Source organism: Vombatus ursinus, unplaced genomic scaffold (assembly GCF_900497805.2).
Source record: "Vombatus ursinus unplaced genomic scaffold, bare-nosed wombat genome assembly UNPS02014832.1, whole genome shotgun sequence".
Lineage (NCBI taxonomy): Eukaryota > Metazoa > Chordata > Mammalia > Diprotodontia > Vombatidae > Vombatus > Vombatus ursinus.
This window is the reverse complement of record NW_020954610.1, coordinates 26,272,761-26,293,456: the sequence shown is the minus strand read 5'-3', so window position 1 is coordinate 26,293,456 and position 20,696 is coordinate 26,272,761. Positions and strand designations below refer to the sequence as shown.

The 20,696-nt window shown below is 37.7% G+C and overlaps 2 protein-coding genes across 3 annotated transcripts in view; both read right to left on the bottom strand.

Annotated features, from left to right (window-relative positions):
- CAAP1 (caspase activity and apoptosis inhibitor 1) overlaps positions 1-3,599 on the bottom strand; it is a 59,653-nt gene extending 56,054 nt beyond the window's left edge. For both annotated transcript variants that reach the window (XM_027839725.1, XM_027839726.1), the window contains exon 1: positions 3,321-3,599. In XM_027839725.1, the coding sequence (XP_027695526.1) occupies positions 3,321-3,467 (147 nt within the window). In that variant the 5' untranslated portion in view covers positions 3,468-3,599. The remainder of the gene's footprint in view (positions 1-3,320) is intronic.
- Positions 3,600-7,249: 3,650 nt separating this feature from the next.
- PLAA (phospholipase A2 activating protein) overlaps positions 7,250-20,696 on the bottom strand; it is a 37,396-nt gene continuing 23,949 nt past the window's right edge. The window contains exons 10-14 of the mRNA XM_027839675.1: positions 19,804-19,872; positions 18,708-18,779; positions 12,949-13,050; positions 11,762-11,926; positions 7,250-7,977 (exon numbers count right to left, since the gene is read on the bottom strand). Coding sequence (XP_027695476.1) covers positions 7,412-7,977; positions 11,762-11,926; positions 12,949-13,050; positions 18,708-18,779; positions 19,804-19,872 — 974 coding nt within the window. The 3' untranslated portion in view covers positions 7,250-7,411. The remainder of the gene's footprint in view (positions 7,978-11,761; positions 11,927-12,948; positions 13,051-18,707; positions 18,780-19,803; positions 19,873-20,696) is intronic.

Below are 20,696 nucleotides of genomic sequence, written 5' to 3'. Positions count from 1 at the left end.
ATGATCTGTAAAGAGATGATAAAGGAACCTAAAGGAGGAAATGAAATTATCAAGTGAGAAAGTACAGAGATAGAAGAGGAACAGGACAGAAGTCTGAAGGACACTTACAGTTAGTGAGAATAATATAGATGAAATTCCAAAAAAAGAAGACTAAGAAGGAACAGTCAGACAGACAAAAGAACCGGGATTTCAGTGTCAAAGAAATCTACAGAGGAGAAAATCCAGGAGGAAAAGGTGATTAAGAGGATCAAACACTACAGATAAGTCAAGGATGAGGATTTGAGAAAAGAACATTAGTCTTGGCAATTTAGAAATCACTGGTAATTTTAGAGTAGTTTCAGTGGAATGCCAGATGGCAGAAGGTTTTGAAGAGAATAAGAAGAAAAGAAATGGAAGTTCATGTCTTTCTCAAGAAATTTAGCTGAGAAGGGGAAAAGAGATATAGGACAATAATTATGGCAAGATCAAGTAAGAATTTCTGAAGGATGGAGAAGGCATGGGCATCAATCAGGGAAGGAATCAGTTGATAGGTTAAGAATGAAGATCAGAGAGTAGGGTAGTAGGGCCAATCTATTGTAGAAGAAAGAAGAGAAAGTAATCAAGGGTGCATGTAGAATGGTTGGCCTAGGCAAGGAGAAAAGAGTGAAGACAGAGAGTGGGAGAAGACATCTGAATATTATGAGGTAAGAAGAGTTCTGGTTGCAAGGCCTCTATTTGGGGGGGGGGGGGCAGAGGCAGATGCCATGTAACACTTATATGGAGAGACAAAAAAAGGCTTATAACAATCACCATTAGAGTGTGGGATAGCAAATCTGATTAGGGAGAATCTTGCTGTAGTGAAGGCACAAGACCTGAGTTTAAATTATACTACATTTACTAGATATATGACCCTGAATAAGTCACTGAGCCTGTTTGCCTCAGTTTCTTCATCTATAAAATGAAGATAATAACAGCACCAACCTCCCAAGGTTGCAGTGTGGATAAAATAAGACCATGTTTGTAAAAAGGTTTGCAATCCTTAAAAATATATAAATGTTAGCTATTATTGTCATAACATGAATTTGTAGTGGAGGTAAGTGATTTCTTCCAACTCCTTTCAGCACAGCATGAATAAGAAGAGATGGATGATAGATATATCTATCAGACATATACACCTTTGGCAACGTGTGACAGGCAAGAAGAAAGGCATAAGAAGTTTGAGAGTAGGGGTTTTTGTAGAGATGAACTGGTTCAGCCTGGGATGTTAACCTGGAGAAAGAAAAGGGACGTGTGTACTCAGTATAAGAGAAAACCATACTTCATTAAATATAGTAATTCAAAGAATAATTTTTTTAAAGAGTATTTTTTTTCCCTCTAGACTACATCTAGGATCTGCTCTAGACAAGATTCACTGTGTTTTCAGGCAATCTCATACAAGTTTACCACTCTCCTCCACCTCCTTCACTCCTGGAACCATAATCGAATGAATCTGCCATTGCTCCTAGAAAAATGGTGTCAATCCACTCTCCCAAAGTTCCACTTACCACCCCAGTAATTCTCCAAACCAATATAATCCTTCCTTGGCCACAACTCCCCATAGTTTCTCCGACTTAGAGAAAGCAGGTATTTGTATCCTCAGTGCTTAGCCACGTTTAGTGCATAGGTAAGTCCTTAATAAATGCTTTTTTAAAATTCATTCTAAACTGATTATCCTAAAGAAAGCAATTTCAAACAAAATAATCCAACAATTCAATTTAATAAATGCTTAGGAAGCACTAAAATGTTTGGCACTGGGAATACAAAGAGAGGCTTAACACCTTTATATACTTACCTCGTATACTGGCTAAAAAACTGGCCATACATCTGAACCCAAATAAAATACTGCTCGACTTCTGAGACTACCTCGATGTCCTGGTTTTGTTCTCTTTTAACAGTTTCATAATGCCTACTGATTCAGTTCTTAGAATCCTAGATTTAGACTTGAAAGGGCTTCTAGTTCAAGGCCCTATTTTACAATATAGGAAACTGATGCACAGAAAGACTAAGTGATTTACCCTTTGTAAAATGAGGGAGGTGAAGATGACCTCTAACATCCTTTCCAGTTCTATGATTCTTGATGAAATTTCATTGTGGCTATTCTGTCATTCAGTAGTAGCAACTGAACTAAAACATGAACCAATACTGAACTGAAAGCATGTGATACTATTTCATGGTACTCATAGTACTAAGCTCTATGGAGAACATATAAACAATTCCTCTAGACTCCTTAAGACTTATGTTTTGTAAAATGTCAATTTATTAAAAGGCTAAGATCCTCAGAAGTAAGAAGTAACTATATATCTGAATATGAATCAATAGATGTGCAATGAGTTTCTAGGCAATAGACGTCAAACACCTCTTCTGGTATTGTTTACTACTAAGTTTCATCTCTACATTTTAACACTATTAATAGAAAAAGGTACAAAGGCTCCTTGTTTTTCCGTGTCCGACTCTTCCTGACCCCATTTGGGATTTTCTTAGCCAAGATTATGGGGTGGTTTGCCATTTCCTTCTCCAGCTCATATTAAAGATGAGTAAACTTAAGAAAATAGGGTTAAGTGACTTGCCCTGGGTGACACATCTAGTGTCTGAGATTGGATTTAAACTCATCCTTGCTCTATCCAGTATCACCTAGATTAGTCCTAATATCAATAGTCTATCCAAATTTTGTTCCCCAATAATGGTGAGTAGCACAGAGAATTTCTGAAGTAAACAATGTTTAGACTAAAGATGAAGTGCAGGAGGTTGAGCTAAGGATGACCCTGGAGAACGCACAAAACACCTAAGTATAAGAAGGGGTAGTATGGTTGAAAGAACAGGCTCAGAACTTGGGTTCAAATCCTAAATTTGTTGCTTCCTGCCTGTGTGACATTGGGCAAGTCATTAGACTCGGGAAAGGGGAGGTCTCAGTTTCCTCATCAGAAAAGAGACGAAGATGACCTCCAAGGGGGTTTATAGCTCTGAGACTATATCCCTATTAAGTAACTGGGTGTGGAATGTGTAAGCTAGTACAGGGTAGGGGAGAGAGAGAATTTCTAATCTTTACAGTGTGTGAAGATGAAGACTGTGACAAGTGCCCAGGAAGGCTACTTCACTCCTCCAAGGGGAACAGGGGAAAGATAGAGAAAAGCGGGGAGGACAGCTGGGAAAGTGTTAGAGAGAAAGAAGTGCCAGGAGCGCAGGTTACCAGAGTAAGCCCCGGGTCCAGGCCCGGATTCCCGCTGGCTCCTTGTGACGTCACAGAGCGCCGCGGCTGGAGAAGAGGGTTAGGAGGAGGGGGTTGGGGAGATGGGCCGCCCCACCTGTGGCTGGGGAAGAGGGAGACTCGTAGAGTCCATGCTTCTCCGCTTCCGTCTCTCTCCTCCCGCCGGCATAGGCGCCGTGGACATCGTGGTCTCCGACCGGCCGCGTTTGCGCCGCTTCTCCCGCGAGGATTTCTTCCCAGTCATGTCCACTCCGCGGGTACCATTCGAAGGAGAGAGTTCACGTACGGCGAAGCCTCAGCTCTCTCCCAGGGCGGCTCCTTGGCCGGGAGAGAACCACAGGATCACCTAGAGCCTCGGGAGGAGCGGTGTGACGCCACTTCCGCCCCCCTCTCCATTCCTTTTGCGCTACTTCCGGGAGCTTGAGTACGTCTCCGGGACGCTGGGACGTGAGCGATCTTCGCAGAGAAAACGGGTTGTGGTGGTGATGCTGCTGGGTCTGACCCACAGGAATGGAGGAATACCAAGCGAGGGTTTTTTGTGATGTTTGTTTTTACCGGGGTGGGGAGGAATTTTTCTGCTTGCCTTCCCTGCATCATCTCTCTAAATCGGAGGTCTAACATGTCACCGCCATTCCCACAACAACCTGTTGTGGCTCCTTATCACCTTCTGAATCAAAAACAAAATCGCCCTTTTTGTATTCAAAGGCCTTCATTATCTGGCCCCTTCCTAACTTTCCAGTTTAATTACATCTTATGCCTCCGCCCCCCCATGAAATTTTTCTGTTCAGTTACCTAATTTTTTAAGTTTAATGGGGCAGGCACAAAAAAAAATGGCTGTGAAGCATAAAGGGAAAAAAGTAATGAATCCGGATTAGACCTGGATTCCAATTTAGGATCTATATTCATGCAGTTAAAAGACGTTGGGTACATCACTTAATACCTTTACACCCCATCTCCCACCTCCAAGTACTCTACAATCAGTGACACTGCCCTCCTTCTTACATAAGACACTCCAGTCTCCCAATTTCTGAAGTTGTCACAGTGGCTGCTCCCATGTCTGGAACTTTCTCCCTCCTGGTCCAAGGAGCCTTTCCCAGTCTTCCTTAACCTTTGTGCCTTCTCTCCATTGATTATCTCAAATTTGTCCTGCATACATAATTGTTTTCATGTAGTCTCCCCCACTAAAATGTAAGCTCCTTTCAGAAGCTATTTTTGCCTCTTATTTCTATCACCAGAGTTTAGCATAGCACCGAGCTCAAGGTAGGCGCTTAATAAATGTTTCCGGTACAGGACACAGGGTCCATGGCAATTCTTGCTCCTGATAAGCACAAGCCTCATCCTTTATGGCCCCTCCCCCTCACAATCAACTTCAAATACCTCCATTTTTTTTCTCTTCCTGGTCACCTAATCTTAAAGTTTAATGGAAGAGGCAAAATAATAATAATAATCTTCTTTAAAAGCTAAGCAATCTAAACATAGTGCCATTCTGGCTATGATGTATAAAGGAAAAAGGCCGTGGGTTCTCAGGAGATCTGTGTTCTAAATCTAGGATCCACTATTAATGCTGTTACATTAAGCAAATCACTTCACCCTTTCAGGCCAGTTTTCCTGCTTATAAAGTGAGATTGAATTAAATTTCAAAGGCCTCTGGAAGCTCTACACCTTCACTCCTATTTATCACATGACATTGTGTACCATACCTACTTGACTTATGTCTTTTAGTGAACGAATGGTTTTGTGAATACCATGCTTATATGTTGTCTGATGTAGAAAGAGCACTGGCCTGCAATACAGAAATACTAGGTTTCAGTACTAACTTCACATTATGCATCATTAAAATAATGCCTTCACCTTGTAAACCTATTCCTCCTGACTTAAGGTTTGAAAATTTAAGTCAGTGACACTGCCATTTACCCAGGTTCTCATGTTTCAAACTTTGGGGTTATCTTTAACTTTTCCCCCTCCCACCTCTTATATCCAGTCTTGTCAGTTTGTTAATCCCAAGGTTTCATTACCCACTCTCCTTGGTGATTATTCTAATAGCATTTTCACCCAAACTCTCATATCCTTGAGTGCAAGGGACTGTCTTAACTTTTCTATTTATATCCCCTTTGCAGACTGCAAAGCAAGTGCTTTCTCAGTCGCTCATCTAGCTATACCAATGATACCTACACAAAGCCATTGAATGATTTTCTACCAAATATAGATTGAACACCTCAGCTTGGTATTCAAGGTCTTCTAAATCTTTTATCTCCCTTGCCTTATCTCATACTCCTTTTTATCTACACACTTCTTCAGTACTCCAGTTAAGCTGGACAATTCAACACCCCCACCCAGACAGCATTCTCCATGGATCTTTTCTTGTTTAAATCCAACCTATGCTGTAAAGTCAAATTAAAATAATTTCTATGAATGCTTACTTCAGTCTTTACCACTGTGGACTTCACACAGCACTTTGTACCTCTATTTGATGTGTGCCTGCTAAATTGTGAGCTCCACAAGTGCAAGGACTGTGTTTATTTAAGTTTGGTATCTTCCTCCACTGCCTAGCACAATGTACGGGACTTACAAGTGCTTAAAGTTTGCTGAATAGAATTTAATCTGCAAAATCAGGATAATACAAGGAGTATGATAAGGCTCAAATAATACATAGAATATAAAATGCTTCATAACTATAAAGAACTTTATAAAGATAAACTTGTTATAAACACATCCAGTTACTGCAGATAATTGAAAATACTAAAACAGTGCTAAACCTACTCCCTACAGTTAACCTCAGTCCCAGAGAATAAGATGAAATAGAACTATGGACAAGCTGGTCATTTTTACTTAGCAATTTTTCAACATTAGGACACATTCAACTGGGTAATACTTGAAAATTACTATGGTGCAAAAACAGTATCAGTGGTTTCATTAAATGAGAAAAAAAATGGCCTCATGAAGTTTAAAAAAGCAATTTAAAAAATCTGTGACAGCCAGGACAAATAGTTGAAGGACACATAATTCTGTAATACTAAGAATGTACAAATGAATGCATACAAGTTGTAACTAAAATGAAAAATGTGTTAACATACCAAGAAAAACTTTTCTCCACTAATATATAAATGTAGGCTTCTATGCTTATGTGGATGGGCATGAAGAGTACAATTTAACCTTTCTTTGACCAATCATCATCAAATCATAATCAGCTACTGCATTAACTTTACCAATGGCCATCTAAAATTCAATATATATTTAGAATAAGCTGATGACCTGGCATAAACTAGCAGGTGTCAAAATTAGAGAGAAAAATCAAATACTCCAAATAATGACAGGGAAAACAGGATTGGAGTGTAGGACTGGGACTCAAATAACAATTTTAGAAGCCAAATTTGTCTGAATTTATACAGCATATATAATGAGATTAAGTGATTTGCTCCACATATTTGCATGGAAAACAAAAATCTTCTCTACTAATAAGTCACATTTCTACAATGATTTAATGTTTACGAAGGGCTTTCTTCACAACAATCCTTTGATCCTGGTAGTATAAATATTACCAGACCCATGTAGCAGATGAGAAAATTAGAATTCAAGGTCCTTATGAGACTTGCCCAGGTCACTCAGCCAGTAAGTCTCCAAGAAAGAATGTGAACCCAGGACTCCTGACTCCTAGGCAAGTATTCTTTCCATTCTACCATGCTCCCTTGGTCCAATACCTAAAAGGTATTTTTAATGCACTTAATTAAAATGTTTAAATGTGTATTCTCAAGCCCTCAAATGAATCAATATTGTTGATAACTACTAATGAAAACTGGTGCACCAGAACAAAAAGCCAACAACAAATAATTGTGTATAAAGGAAAAATACAGGCAAATGACACCCTCCCAAAGCAGTCCTTTCATTCTTCTTTGACTGGGTAGTGATAAAAACATCCACTATATTTGTTTTTACAAATGACTGTTTCACCAAACTTCCTGATGTTTATTTGTTTTATACACTCTAAAATCCACCCGTAGCCATATGGGAAAGTATCACAGTTTACGGTTAGTGCAAAAATTGTTTATTTGTTTTCCCTCCCACTCAACAGAACTTAATTAAGTTTTACTTCATCCACAGTATTTTTCAATTATATCCAGTCATGTAAAATATGAAAAAAAAAAAAGCACTAATCAGACATAACTTTAGGTCCCCACATAGTAAAAACAATTACAGCAAATTAAGGACAAACCTACAGCATTCACTTACTTTAGCTGGTTCTGATACTGAGCCATATTTTTTTATTTGAGAGTCAACTCCTAAAGACTTGGCTAATTGCACAGCATTTGAATCGTCACTGATCAGTGTCCCAAGAGCCACAAGGAGTCTAAAAGTGGCTTCAAGGTCTTGCACAACTTCCAAGACTGTGCTGATTACTGACAGGCATTGAGCTTTACCTTCAATATTATGGTTTTTATGTAAACAAACAGAGTAGTTCAGGGTCAACGTAGCCAGTGCAATATGAATGTTCTTATTGCTGCCTGATTTCAGTTCTATTGCTTGTGATAGTAATGATTCCCTCTGTGACATCATGAGCCTCTGTCCTGCCTGGCCGATAAAACAATTGCAAAGAGTCCTGAGTGTTAGCAATTGGTTTGCTGGTTTTCCTTTAGGATTCAGAAGTTTGAGGAGGTGACTGCTGAACTGAGCACCTTCCTTTTCATTGCAGAAATTCTCATTCACAGCAGGATGCCTAATTGACAACCGAAGAATGTCAAGTGCTGGAAAGACGATATCTATATTTTGAAAAAAATGTTGTTAGTTGAATGAATCTTAATTACTGTTTCCATGAAGAACAAAAACAACCCACTTTCTTAAAATGCATATTATTCCTAAGAGACATAGCCACTTTACAAAATGCCTATATTCCTGAAAAGTTATCATTTTAATTTTTCATATTTTAAATACATTTATAAGGACTAGAGAGACAACACAGTATAATGGATATAGAAGTGGCCTTGGGGCTAAGAAGACCTGGGTTCAAGTCCTGCCTCTGACACATACTGACTTTGTGACCCTGGGCAAGTCATTTAACCCCCTCAGTGTTTCAAGCAACTCTCCAAAATTTTAAGTTGCAGAGACGTCCTGTACTGAGAGGGGCCAGGGGCAGTTCTTCCTTTCCTTAACAACAGAGTTCCCTAGTTCTACAGAGAACTAACATTACATATACATAGCACAGTTCTAGTACCTATCCCCCTATTCTGAGAGCTTGCTATCTTGGAAGACACTCTTGCAAAATGAACAGTTGTGGGCGGAACCAAGATGGCAGAGGGAAAGCAGTAACTTGCTGGAGCTCTCCCCCAAACCCCTCCAGATACCTACAAAAGCTGGCTCTAAAAAAATTCTGGGGCAGCAGAACCCATGAAAAAACAGAGTGGAACAAGTTTCCAGCCCAAGACAACCTGCATGGCCGATCGGAAAGGTATATCGTGCCACGCTGAGAGAGGAACGCAGTGCGGTGTGGGCGTGCAGGCTGCAACAACCCTGGAGCAGGCCTCAGAGGACTAAATCGTGGGCAGCTGCAGTGGTTTCCAGACTTCTCAACCCAAGAACGCCAAGGACAACTTAGAAGGTCAGTGGGAAAGGTCTGTGACTGTGGTGAGAGAGGAGCTAGGTCTCAGCCTCAAGTCCAGAGCATGCCATCGGGGCAGTGGCTGCATCCTGAGCTTCTAGCCCACAGACTGAGGGGGAATCAAGTGGCTGATTAGAGAGGGATTGCAAGGATCTCTTTGCCAGGGCTGAGGCAGAAATCTCTTGCTTTGCCCTTGCTTGGATCTGGGTCACAGTTCTGAGGGGTGGCCCTGGGGCGAGGAAGAGCTCTGGAGAGGAGAAGCGCTGGTGTGGTGGAGCTTGTTGTGGCAGTGGAGAGGAAACACTTCGCCCCTTATCACAGAACCTTGGAAGAACTTACACTTTTCAGGTCCCTAGAGGTATCTCTGAAAACAGCTGTACAAACCCCCGAAGCTTGGGACAGTACATTCTCCACATTGGAAACAGACTCTTACCTTAACAAAGAATTTAAAACTCAAGTAATTGGTTGGGATCATGAGCAAGCAGCGCAAAAAGAGTCAGACTATATTATCTTACTTTGGTGACAAAGAAGATCAAAACATACAACCAGAAGAAGAAAACAAAGTCAAAGCTCCTACATCCAAAACTTCCAAGAAAAATACGAATCAGTCCCAGGCCTTGGAAGAGCTCAAAAAGGATTTTGAGAAGCAAGTAAGAGAAGTAGAGGAAAAACTGAGAGTGATGCAAGAAAATCATGAAAAGCAAGTTAACAGCTTGCTAAAGGAGACCCAAAAGAATACTGAAGAAAATAACACCTTAAAAAAATAGCCTAATCCAAATGGCAAAAGAAGTCCAAAAAGCCAATGAAGAGAAGAATGCCCTAAAGAGCAAAACTGGACAAATGGAAAAGGAAGTCCAAAAGATTACTGAAGAAAATACTTCCTTCAAAATTAGAATAGAGCAATTGGAAGCTAGTGACTTTATGAGAAATCAAGACACTGTAAAACAAATCCAAAAGAATGAAAAATTAGAAAACAATGTGAAATATCTCATTGGAAAAACAACTGACCTGGAAAATAGATCCAGGAGAGAGAATGTAAAAATTATTGGAATATCTGAAAGCCATGATCAAAAAAAGAGCCTAGACATCATCTTTCAAGAAATGATCATGGAAAACTGCCCTGATATTTTAGAAGCAGAGGGCAAAATAGAAATGGAAAGAATCCACCAATCTCCTCCTGAAAGATATCCCCAAAGGAAAACTCCTAGGAATATTGTAGCCAAATTCCAGAGCTCCCAGGTCAAGGAGAAAATATTACAAGCAGCCAGAAAGAAACAATTCAAGTATTGTGGAAACACAATCAGGATAACACAAGATTTAGTAGCTTCTATATTAAGGGACCGCAGGGCATGGAATATAATATTCCGGAGGGCAAAGGAGATAGGACTACAACCAAGAATCACGTACCCAGCAAAACTGAGTATAATTCTTCAGGGGAAAAAATGGTCATTCAGTGAAATGGAAGACTTTCAAGCTTCTTGATGAAAAGACCAGAGCTGAATAGAAAATTTGACTTTCCAATACAAGACTCAAGTGGAACATGAAGAGGTAAACAGGAAAGAGAAATCATAAGAGACTTATTATGGTTGAACTGTTCACATTCCTGCACAGAAAGATGATATTTGTAACTCATGAGACCTTTCTCAGTATTAGGGTAGTTGGAGGGAAAAAAATTATATGTATGTATATGGATGGATAGATAGATAGAGGGCACAGGGTGAGTTGAAGATGAAAGGGTCATATCTGGAGAATAAAATTAAGGAGTGAGAAAGGATTATACTAGAAGGAGGAGAAAGGGAGGGGTAGAACGGGGTAAATTATCTCACAAAAAAAAACCAGAAAAGAAAAGGCTCTTACAGTGGAGGGGAAATGGGGGAAAGTGAGAGGGAATGAGTGAATCTTTTTTTATTTTTTTTGGTGAGGCAATTGGGGTTGAGTGACTTGTCCAAGGTCACACAACTAGTACGTGTCAAGTGTTTGGTCTGAGGCTGGATTTGAGCTCGAGTCCTCCTGACTTCAGGGCCGGTGCTCTATCCACTGAGCCACCTAGCTACCCCTTGGAATGAGTGAATCTTATTCTCATAGGATTTGACTTAAGGAGGGAATAACATACACACTCAATTGGGTATTGAAATCTGTCTTATCCTATGGGAAAATAGGAGGGGAAAGGGGATGGGGGGGATGATAGAGAGGAAGGCAGATTGGGAAAGGGGGTAATCAGAAGCAAATACTTCTGATGAGGGACAGGGTCAAAAGAAGGAATAGAATAAATGGGTCAGGATAGGATTAAGGGAAATGGAGTTAGTTTTTCACAGCATGTCTACTATGGAAGTGTTTTGCACAACTGCACATGTATAGCTTGCCTTTTCAGTGGGGGTGGGTGGGGAGGGAGGAGGGGAGAGAATTTGGAACCCAAAGTTTTAGAGACACATGTTTAAAAAAAATTGTTTTTACACGCAACTGGGAAATAAGAAGTACAGGAAATGGGGTACAGAGATCTATCCTGTCCTACAGGAAAATAGAAGGGGAAAGCATTCTGCTTTCTACCTCTGTACTTTCAATCTATAGAAACTATAGGCTTGATCAAAGAGGGGGAAAAAAAAACTTAGAAGGGGGAGAGATAGCAGGGAAGGCAGACGAGGGGAAGGGGTATTCAGAATGCATGCCATCTTGGGGTGGGGGGAGGGTCGAGTTGGGGTGAAAATTTGGAACTCAAAATCTTGTGGAAGTAAATGTTGAAAACTAAAAATAAAAAAAAAAGAAAAAAAGAAGAAATAATAATTAAAAAAAAAATGAACAGTTGTGAGTGATGAACCCAATTTTAATTATCATATATGTCACCTAAAAACACAATGGAAAACAGATAAATTGATTTTGTTTTAAAAATCATTAAAACTCTGTCCAGTTACCTATTTATATAATTTTCCCCTTTAAAAGTTTTTATATACCTTCAGGCCAGTTAACAGCTTTCCACAAAGTCTGAAGCTGGTGAGCTGTGGGTCCTTCTGCAGAGCTATTACCCGTTAGAGACAGTATCTTTTCAAGAAGTATCAAGTCATCTTCAGTTAACTTCTGTTCTTCAGGTGCAGTTCCATTAAGTTCTTTTAATTTACCTAGGATATGACCAAAAGCTAAAACCATTAATATCGTAGGCACATCATTTATAATCAGCCAGTTAACATTTACTTGCCAAATGTTTGCATGTACATTATGGGATGCACTAAGGGAAGAAAACAGTCTTTTGTCCCCGAGAAATTTCTAATTTGAAGAATATTTTATTAACAAGTTTTAATTGCCTTAGAAACTAGAAACATTTAGCACCACATGTCCCTTCCAACTCTAATATAGTCCATGAATATGTAAGTCTAACCTGATTCTTACATTGTAATCAAGTTAAGAGTTGATCTAAGATCAACTAAGATCTAAGGTTGCCTCTCTAAAGATAGACAAAATAAAGTGCTAGAAAGTCACTTGAAAATGTTTTACATGCTAACAGTCAAGGGCCACAAGTCATAGAATCATATGCAGGATTTTAGCATTGGAAGGGAAGGACTTTGGAGTCCATCCAATCCATGGCAAAGAGTATAAATCTTGGGGAAGAAAGGAGAGTACGGTTTGACATGTACCTGTCATTTACCCATCATTTCCCAAGAACTTCTAAAGCATTATGCTTTCTACCTCTGTACTTTCAATCTATAGAAACTATAGGCTTGATCAAAGAGGGGGAAAAAAAAACTTGCTTCAATCAGTAGTCCATATTGATTTCCCCCCTAACAAATCCAAAAGCAACTAAATGTTTTCATTTGTATTACTTTCTTTAATCACAGTGAGGCAAAACTCAGATCTGGTGCCAAGAAAGGTCTGAATTTGAATCCCACCCAACACATTTACTAGGTGGGTAACCATAGACTATCTTTAGGAGTTGACTCACAAATAAAAAATTATCAACCTTAGTTCCCTCATTCCCATTTTATAGAGAGTACCACCTGTAGTATGTGGTCATTGTGAGGATAAGTAAACTTGATTTAAGTTAACAAATATTTTCAAAATAAGTAATCCCTGATAGAATCACTAGATTATCTAAGGTAAGATACTTAGTGATACCTACTGAATCTAATGATAAAACCATACTCACCCAATATTTGTGTCAGGTTGGCCTGGTCAAATGTGACAGCTTCCTTCTTGGGAAAATATATATTTAGTGTTTTAAATGGGGCTGATTGGAAGATACCACTACCTATTAAAAAGATTATTGTAAACAGATTTTAAATAAGTTTTTAATTGTAAAATTTTTATTCCCAAAATTCAAATCTTCAATTGTTCAAAGAATAGAAAGACTATTTCAAAAATGTTTATAATTTGGTAAATATTAAAAGACCATTTGCTCATGATGTATAGTTACATGATATTTTCTAAAAAGGAAATGGGGAAGAAATATAAATAGAGAAGAACCACTCTGCTGCTTAAACTTTTGACATCTGTACAATGTATGCCTTCAAGTTGACTAATATATTAATGGATTATAAAATAAATGTGAAACAAAAAGCTATTACTATTTTCAAGAAACCTTTCCTGATAACTCCACCCTCTGTATATTTTTTCCCTTTTGAATCACTTACTGCTTATACCAGACAAACATCTTAGGGTACTAAAAAATGGAAGGTAGGACTCCTGAGCCACTATACACATTACAAAGAATGCAAGATGCCACAGAAAAGCAAATTTGTTATTTGTCTTCTCTAACTCAACAACACTGTAAAGTTCTTTAAGACAAAAACTATGTTCCATGGTTTTTTTTTTTTTAATTCCTCATGCTTTGCTAAGAAAGTGCCATGCACAGCAGGCATTTAATATATACTTGATAAATTTTAATTGGCCATTTACATTCAGAAAGATAAATCTACAAATTCCAAGCCTATTATACTAACACAATTTACCAGTAATCTGATTGTAACCAAAAAGACCACTGTAAATGCACCTTATGCTAAATACTTGGTCAAGAATGAGGTAAGAAAAATCTAGAAAGAATCTGACAAGATGCTTCAAACTAAGTCAATATAACATACCTTGATAATTGGTGACTCCAACATGAAGGTGGGCATAGGGGAGGACAGCAAAAACTATATTGGAAATCGTTTCACAATTACGAATTTAAAGACTCAAAAGGCATATATACTGCTCAGAAGCCTCACACTCTTCTAGCTTGCAATCTATAACTTATTTATTATGAATATTTTCTTTGAAAATAGTGATAAGGCATTGGACAGGATAGGCAAACAAATTTTTTACATGAAATTGACCATATCTTAGCAGACAAGAAATGTCTGATTACTGAAGTGAGTCAATTACCAATGAGCTCAGTGTATAGCCGGACTAGTTAATGCAAAAATCTAAATCACCACATTAGAAGGGAAAAGATGAGAAGACACTGTGTGCAATTTACAGCAGCTACAAATTGACCTATTTTTAAAAGTTGTTGCTTTTGAAAAAAGGAAATGGACAAAAGTAAAAACACTGATTGTTTTATCACTTCGCTAAGAACTTATCACAGTAACTAAAATGAAGAGTCCAAAAGACAACTCCCCACCTCCAAACTGTCTAAACCAACAAGCACAATCTCTTTGCTAATGAAAAAAGACTTGTCAACCATGGGCAAAACAGGTTTAGAGTATAAATTCATTTACAAAAAAATTATGGGAAACGATGGTGGAAGACATTGGCATGAGGCCCAATTAAGTCAGTTCATTCTGAGAACACACACAATAGGTCCAAATACGTTGTTGATTTCCCTGCAAGAATTAGCATGGGAAAAAAATGTTATTTTCTGATTATAGTCACCATGGGAGATTAAAAGAGCTACCAACAAGAATAAGAGAGATGAAGGACCTCATAGCAAGTATGAAGGAAGAGGACAATGTTGTGGTGAAATGCTTATTAGTCTTTTTGTTGCTATTTACACTCAAAGTACCAGTTGGATTACGTCTAACGATGAAGGTAAAGAGACTTGGAGAATACCTCTTCACAGTATCAGGAAAAAATGAAGAATCCTTTAAAATGGGATCACCAAAAAGATAAAAACAAAAAACATTCTGAAGCAGAGTTGAACCCTGATGGTTAAAGGAGGATAAAGGGTAGAAAAATCTGACAAGGAGAAGGACTACTGAACATTTCAAGCTAAATAAATGATAAACAGTTATTTTTACAGAGAAAAGAACCAGATCCTCTGATAAAGAATGATCTTGCACTCTAAGGAATGATGATGTGGATCCATGGGGGTTACCAGGAGAAAGGTCATCCAATAAGATTCATAAGAAGAGACAAGTGATGGTGATGGGTAAATCCCTATCAAGGGTATCAGGGTATTGGTCCACAAGACAATAATAAGGTCTATTAGATTGTAAATTCCTTGAGGGCAAGGACTGTCTTGTCTCTTTTTATATCCCTAGCACTCAGCACAGTGCCTGGCACAGAGTAGGTGCTTAATGTTTATTTAAGTGAATTTAATTTTCTTGGAGTATGTAACCACGACATGACCGAAAACCTCCCCAAACTTTTCAACCCTGTTACTAACTACTGTTGATACACATGGACAAAAACAATATGACAAAAAAAGAATCTAGAAAGCATTACTAAAAGTTACAAAGTTTTGAACAAGAAATTTAACACACATTAACGACACAAAAGCTAGCTGAACTCAAGGCAGAATTCAGAAATATCTGGGAAGACTTGTAGGAAATGATACCACCTAAAATTAGAAGAACCAGAAGAACCATTTGCACAATGACTACAACCCTGTAAAGAAAAATAACTTTGAAATACTTAAGAACTACAACTCCAGAGGTCCAATGATGAAGCATGCTACCCAACTCTTAATAGAAAGGTGACTGATAAAATATGCAGAACAAGACGCATCTTTTTAGAGAAGGCCATTCTTTTTGTGGATTTATTTTGCTTGACTATGCTTATTTATTAAAAAGGGACTGTTGTTTTTAATTAGGGAATAGGGTCATTGGAATGATAGAGAGGCTAGTTAACAAAATAGAAAAGAGGTTCTTTTAAGCATTATATATGCACTCTAGAAAACAGAAGGAAGATCAGAAAGAGGTACAAACAACAGGACAAAACTCATTATTTTTCCTCCCAAACCCTTCCCTCTTTCCAATTTCCCTAACACTATCAAAGTTAACACCATCCTCCCATTCACCAAGGGTTGCAACCTCATTGTGATCTTGGATTCCTCACTTGCACTTGCCCCACATACCCAATTTGCTGCCAATTTTGTTGTTTCCTCCTTCATATGTCTTCCATGTCCTTTTCTCTCCACTCACACAGCTGACAAACACTACGTACAGGTACTTATCACCTCACACCTGGATTACTGCAACAGCCTTTGGGTTGGTCTCCCTTCCAAGTCTCTCTCCATTCTAATCTATCCTCCACTCTGCGGCAAATGAGCTTAAAGAACTTGTCTGACTATGTGTCCCTCCTCACCGCCCCCCCCCAGAAAAAAACAATGGTATTAGGTGACTCCCTATTACCTCAAGGATCAACTATAAAGTCCTCTGTTTGGCTTTTAAAGACCTTCACAACCTGGCCCCTTTCTACTTCCCGAGATCTCGTAGACTTTACTCCCTTCCACATTTTCAACAATGACCTTCTAAGGTTACCTTCCATTTAACACTGCATATAACTTATATGCACATAACTGTTTACATGTTGTGTCCTCCATTAGAATGGGAGCTCTTTGAGGTCAAGCACATTGTTTTTGCCTTTCAATGTAATCCCAATTCACAGCAAGAAGACCGGCATAGTGTCCACTGACAGGTTTGAAACTAATATGTTAAATTTATTATATACTTAAAAAAATAAGCTATATATGATAGAGTTGTGGTTTTAAATATAATTCTATTTTTCTGTCCTTTGTACGTGAAAATATTCTCTCTTTCTTTTTTTTTTCTGGAGGGGTATTTGTCAAGTTTTCCTTAAGAGAAGCAAAAAAATAAAAGTTACTAAAAAAAAAAAAAAAGGTGGTGAACAGAGTTTTCATTTCTGGACCTTTATTTTTTAAAATATGGAAATGATATACTTCATCTCTAGCCAGGAGCCTCCTAATAAGCAAAGTCTGGTAAAAATGTTTGCGTAGTTTTACAATTCTAATAAAAAAGGATGTAAACTGAAAAGGGGAACAGAAAGAAAAAAATGTCTATACTAGACACAATAGAGTAGCAACAATGTAAGACATATTACAGCAAGAGATATACAGAATAATTCATAATAAACAAAATCCAACAAGGAAATTAACAATATAGTTATATATTGGCTTCAGCTGTATATTCAAATGCAAAATATGGAAAACAAGCAATGTAAACTAGAGGTCCTAATGCAAAGAAGTAAATTTTTATATAGTATTTTAACCTATATTGGGAAAAATAGGATCAAAGAAGAGGTAGAACTTAGCCATGAAAGACTCATGCAAGTAAATGGACAACAATCACAGAACGAGGAGGTAGGATTTTTTTGATGATCGATAAATGAAGGAAGACCCTCATCACTGAAATCACAGACCCAAGCCATTGAAGTGAAATTAAGTGTTTACTCTACTTTATAGTAGTTAAATGTGGACTTAAACTGAGTCTACAACCAAAGAAAATAAGGAAGCTTTCTCTCCCGATACAAAATATGTAAAATACAACAGAAATTTGTACTCCAAATACACCAATACATATGCAATACAACAAAGAAAAGCATTTTCCTACATTTTTTAGTTCCTCAATACTTTCAGTAGCTATTCTGTCAAGCAAAGATAATATAAAGGCTCAATAAGAGCAAAGATTATTTCATAGCAAAACTCCATATTATCCCAGCACCTAGCATTGTTCTGCACACAACAGATACTTAATAAATGTTCTGTCAGATTTTTTTCCCAACTACCCAGTTACTTATTGAATACCTAAATATAGGCTAAGAAATTATGCGAGCTATTTTGAGATGAAACAAATTGTACTTCAAATGGTCTCCGCCTACCCTTCAAGATTTTTAAATCTTATTGGGGAGCTAAGACTTTAACATAAAAACAATTATGGGCAACCACCATTAAAACATTATGTTACTAATCATATTAAGGAGTTCAAAGAATTTTGTGGTCACTGTGGGCTGGGAAAAATCAGGGAAGGCTTCTTGGTGGAGCTTGGATTGAAACTAGAAGAGTAGAATTTTAACTAGAGGAAGAGAAAGAGTAAGGGAAAACAGCATTCCAGTTAGGAGAAAGAATGAACAGTGAAAAGAACTTAGGATGAGAATGGCTTATATAAAATCAGTGAAGTGGTCAACCAAACCATTTCCATGCCTTTGTATTGGCTGTCTTCTACACTTATAATACTCTTCCCCTCCTTTACCTCTGCCACTTTGTTTCCCTGGCTTCCCTCAAGATTCAGCTCAAATCCTATCTTCTGTAGGAGGCTTTTCCTGGAGCTCTCCCCCATCCCAGCTTCTAATGCCTTCCCCTCTAAAACTGTTTTCCTTTCACTATTTATAATAATATATACCCACTGATTTATGCACCCTTTAAGAGAAAGAAAGCACCTTAAGGACAAAGACTATCTTTCTTCTTATCCCCAGTGCTCAGCACAGTGCCTGGCAGATAGTAAGCACTCTGACAAATGTTTGCTGACTGACTGACAAAGTATGGCAAAATAATATTGTACAAAAAGTGATGCTTATTGTTAAAATCCTTGAAAACCAGGCAAAGAAGTAGGAATTTGATTTACCAAGTAATAAGGGGTAATGTAGGCACTTTATTAAGAAGGAAAAATAAGAAAAACTAGTTTTGGGAAATATCCTTGAAAGACAATTTTTAAAGGCTTAAAAGATTTGAGAACATTTTAAAGAATTTACCTATAAATCGGTCAACTCCAGCTGAAGGTACTCCAGTGCTTGTTGTTGAGCCAGGAACATAACGACCCGAACCTAAAACATAATACTGGAATTAGCAGCATCTATTCAAATTATTTTATTTTCAAGTAAAAACTGTTTCTTACATAGCATTTTCTTTTGCATTCCACATGATTTTTTTCAATACCACATAAGTACAAAATACATATATTTGAATAATTTCACTGGAACCATGATTTTATCCAACATGGGTCTCCTAGCACTATTTAAAATAGAAATATAATTAACCATGAATAAATCCTGAAGGTGGGAACATCCATTTTGCACATCATATTACTTTTAAATTACATTTACAAAAGACCTCTGGCAATCAGATGAGTGACCAATAGGTAAGTGGTTTTTGAACTGAATTGCTGACTGGAGAAAAGTTACTATGGAAATGCTTCCAGTACAAGATGGAATTTGAGTAGTACTGTGGATAAATTAATGGACATGATTGGCTGCTAAGATAGGATAACACTTGTAGTTGCATGTATGATGGATTTTAAGGTAAAGATACTGCTACAAAAGCCAAACATTAGTTAGCTAAGAGAGTGAAATATACCTAGTTCTGACAAAAAGGAAGAAATTCTCAATAAATACTTGTTTTTGACTTTCTTTGTAACCCCAATTCTTAGCACAGTACCTGGCATATTAAGGACTTAATAAGTGTTTGTTGACTTTTTAAATGGACTGCTTCTTGAAAATAAGTAAAAAAAAAATGAATCAAAGGTGATCCCAAATTTTATGAACCTGGAGGAGCTTCGAAGATAGTAGTGAGATAATAGAAATGGGAATTGGGGTAATAAAGAATGAGGTCACAGAAATCAGAAGAGAGAAGGTAATGAATTCTGATAATATGTTGGCTTAAGGGACAGTGGCATAACCAATTGAAGGATCTAGCAGAAAGCATTAACTATAAGACAAAGAGAAGATGAAAAGACAATTATTAGGAATATAGATTTTAAAGAGATATATGAATAGATCATTTCCCCAATATTTCTTAAACCAAAAAGTATTACATACTCAAGGGTAAAATATCAACAACCCTGCCCTTTACCTGTAAAAGGATCTGCAGCAGCTAACATGTCTGATCCAGAAGAAGAACCTGGAACATAACGACCACCACCTGTAGAGTTTAAAAACAAAAATGAAAACTTGTATCATCAAGCAAATTAACAAAAATTATCTCGTAATTCTGCCCTGTAATGTTTTTATACAGTCTGTTTATTTATTTAGGAACAGATATAAGTCAAAAGATCAAGCATAAGGAAACTGAACAATGTAGGACAGTTTCCTGAAGGCAAGAAGTATGTATCTATAGATCATTTTTTACTATGTATACACACTGCTCTTCACATCACTGACCACCTCCATCCCACCCCCCAAAAAAGATATGTAACTACAAAAAAACAAGTTTGCAAGTGAAAAGAACTAAATGAGAATTTTGGGGCTAAAATGAGTTATCCTGCATGCAGCTACAATACCGAAGTACTCTTATGCCATGCCAATGTTTCACAGCAGGGCTTGATATAAGAGCACCAGGGTTGAAAAAGTACAAAGTTCTTCAGTTCTTAAGTAGATCAATCCTTACTGTTTTATTTTCAGTCAAATTAAACTGATAAAGTTGAAGAGTTTCAAAACAAGTAAAAGTGGAATTAAAATTAATTTCCTATTACAAATGACCCATACTCTGATAATCTTGGGAGGAATTGGAGCTGATAGCCCCAGAAGAATTTATTAAGTGTCTACTATGTCCCAGACACTGTACTAAGTGTTTTATAAACATTATCTCATTTAAAATGAGGTGGTAATATAGCCAACCTCTGGCACCTTGACTCATCAGTGGGGGGAGAGTTTGGATAAGGAACCTTAGACCTCACATGGACTACATGTGGGTCCCTAGATCTTAGTTATATCATACCTTTAGGAAGGATTCTCTAATGCCACTGC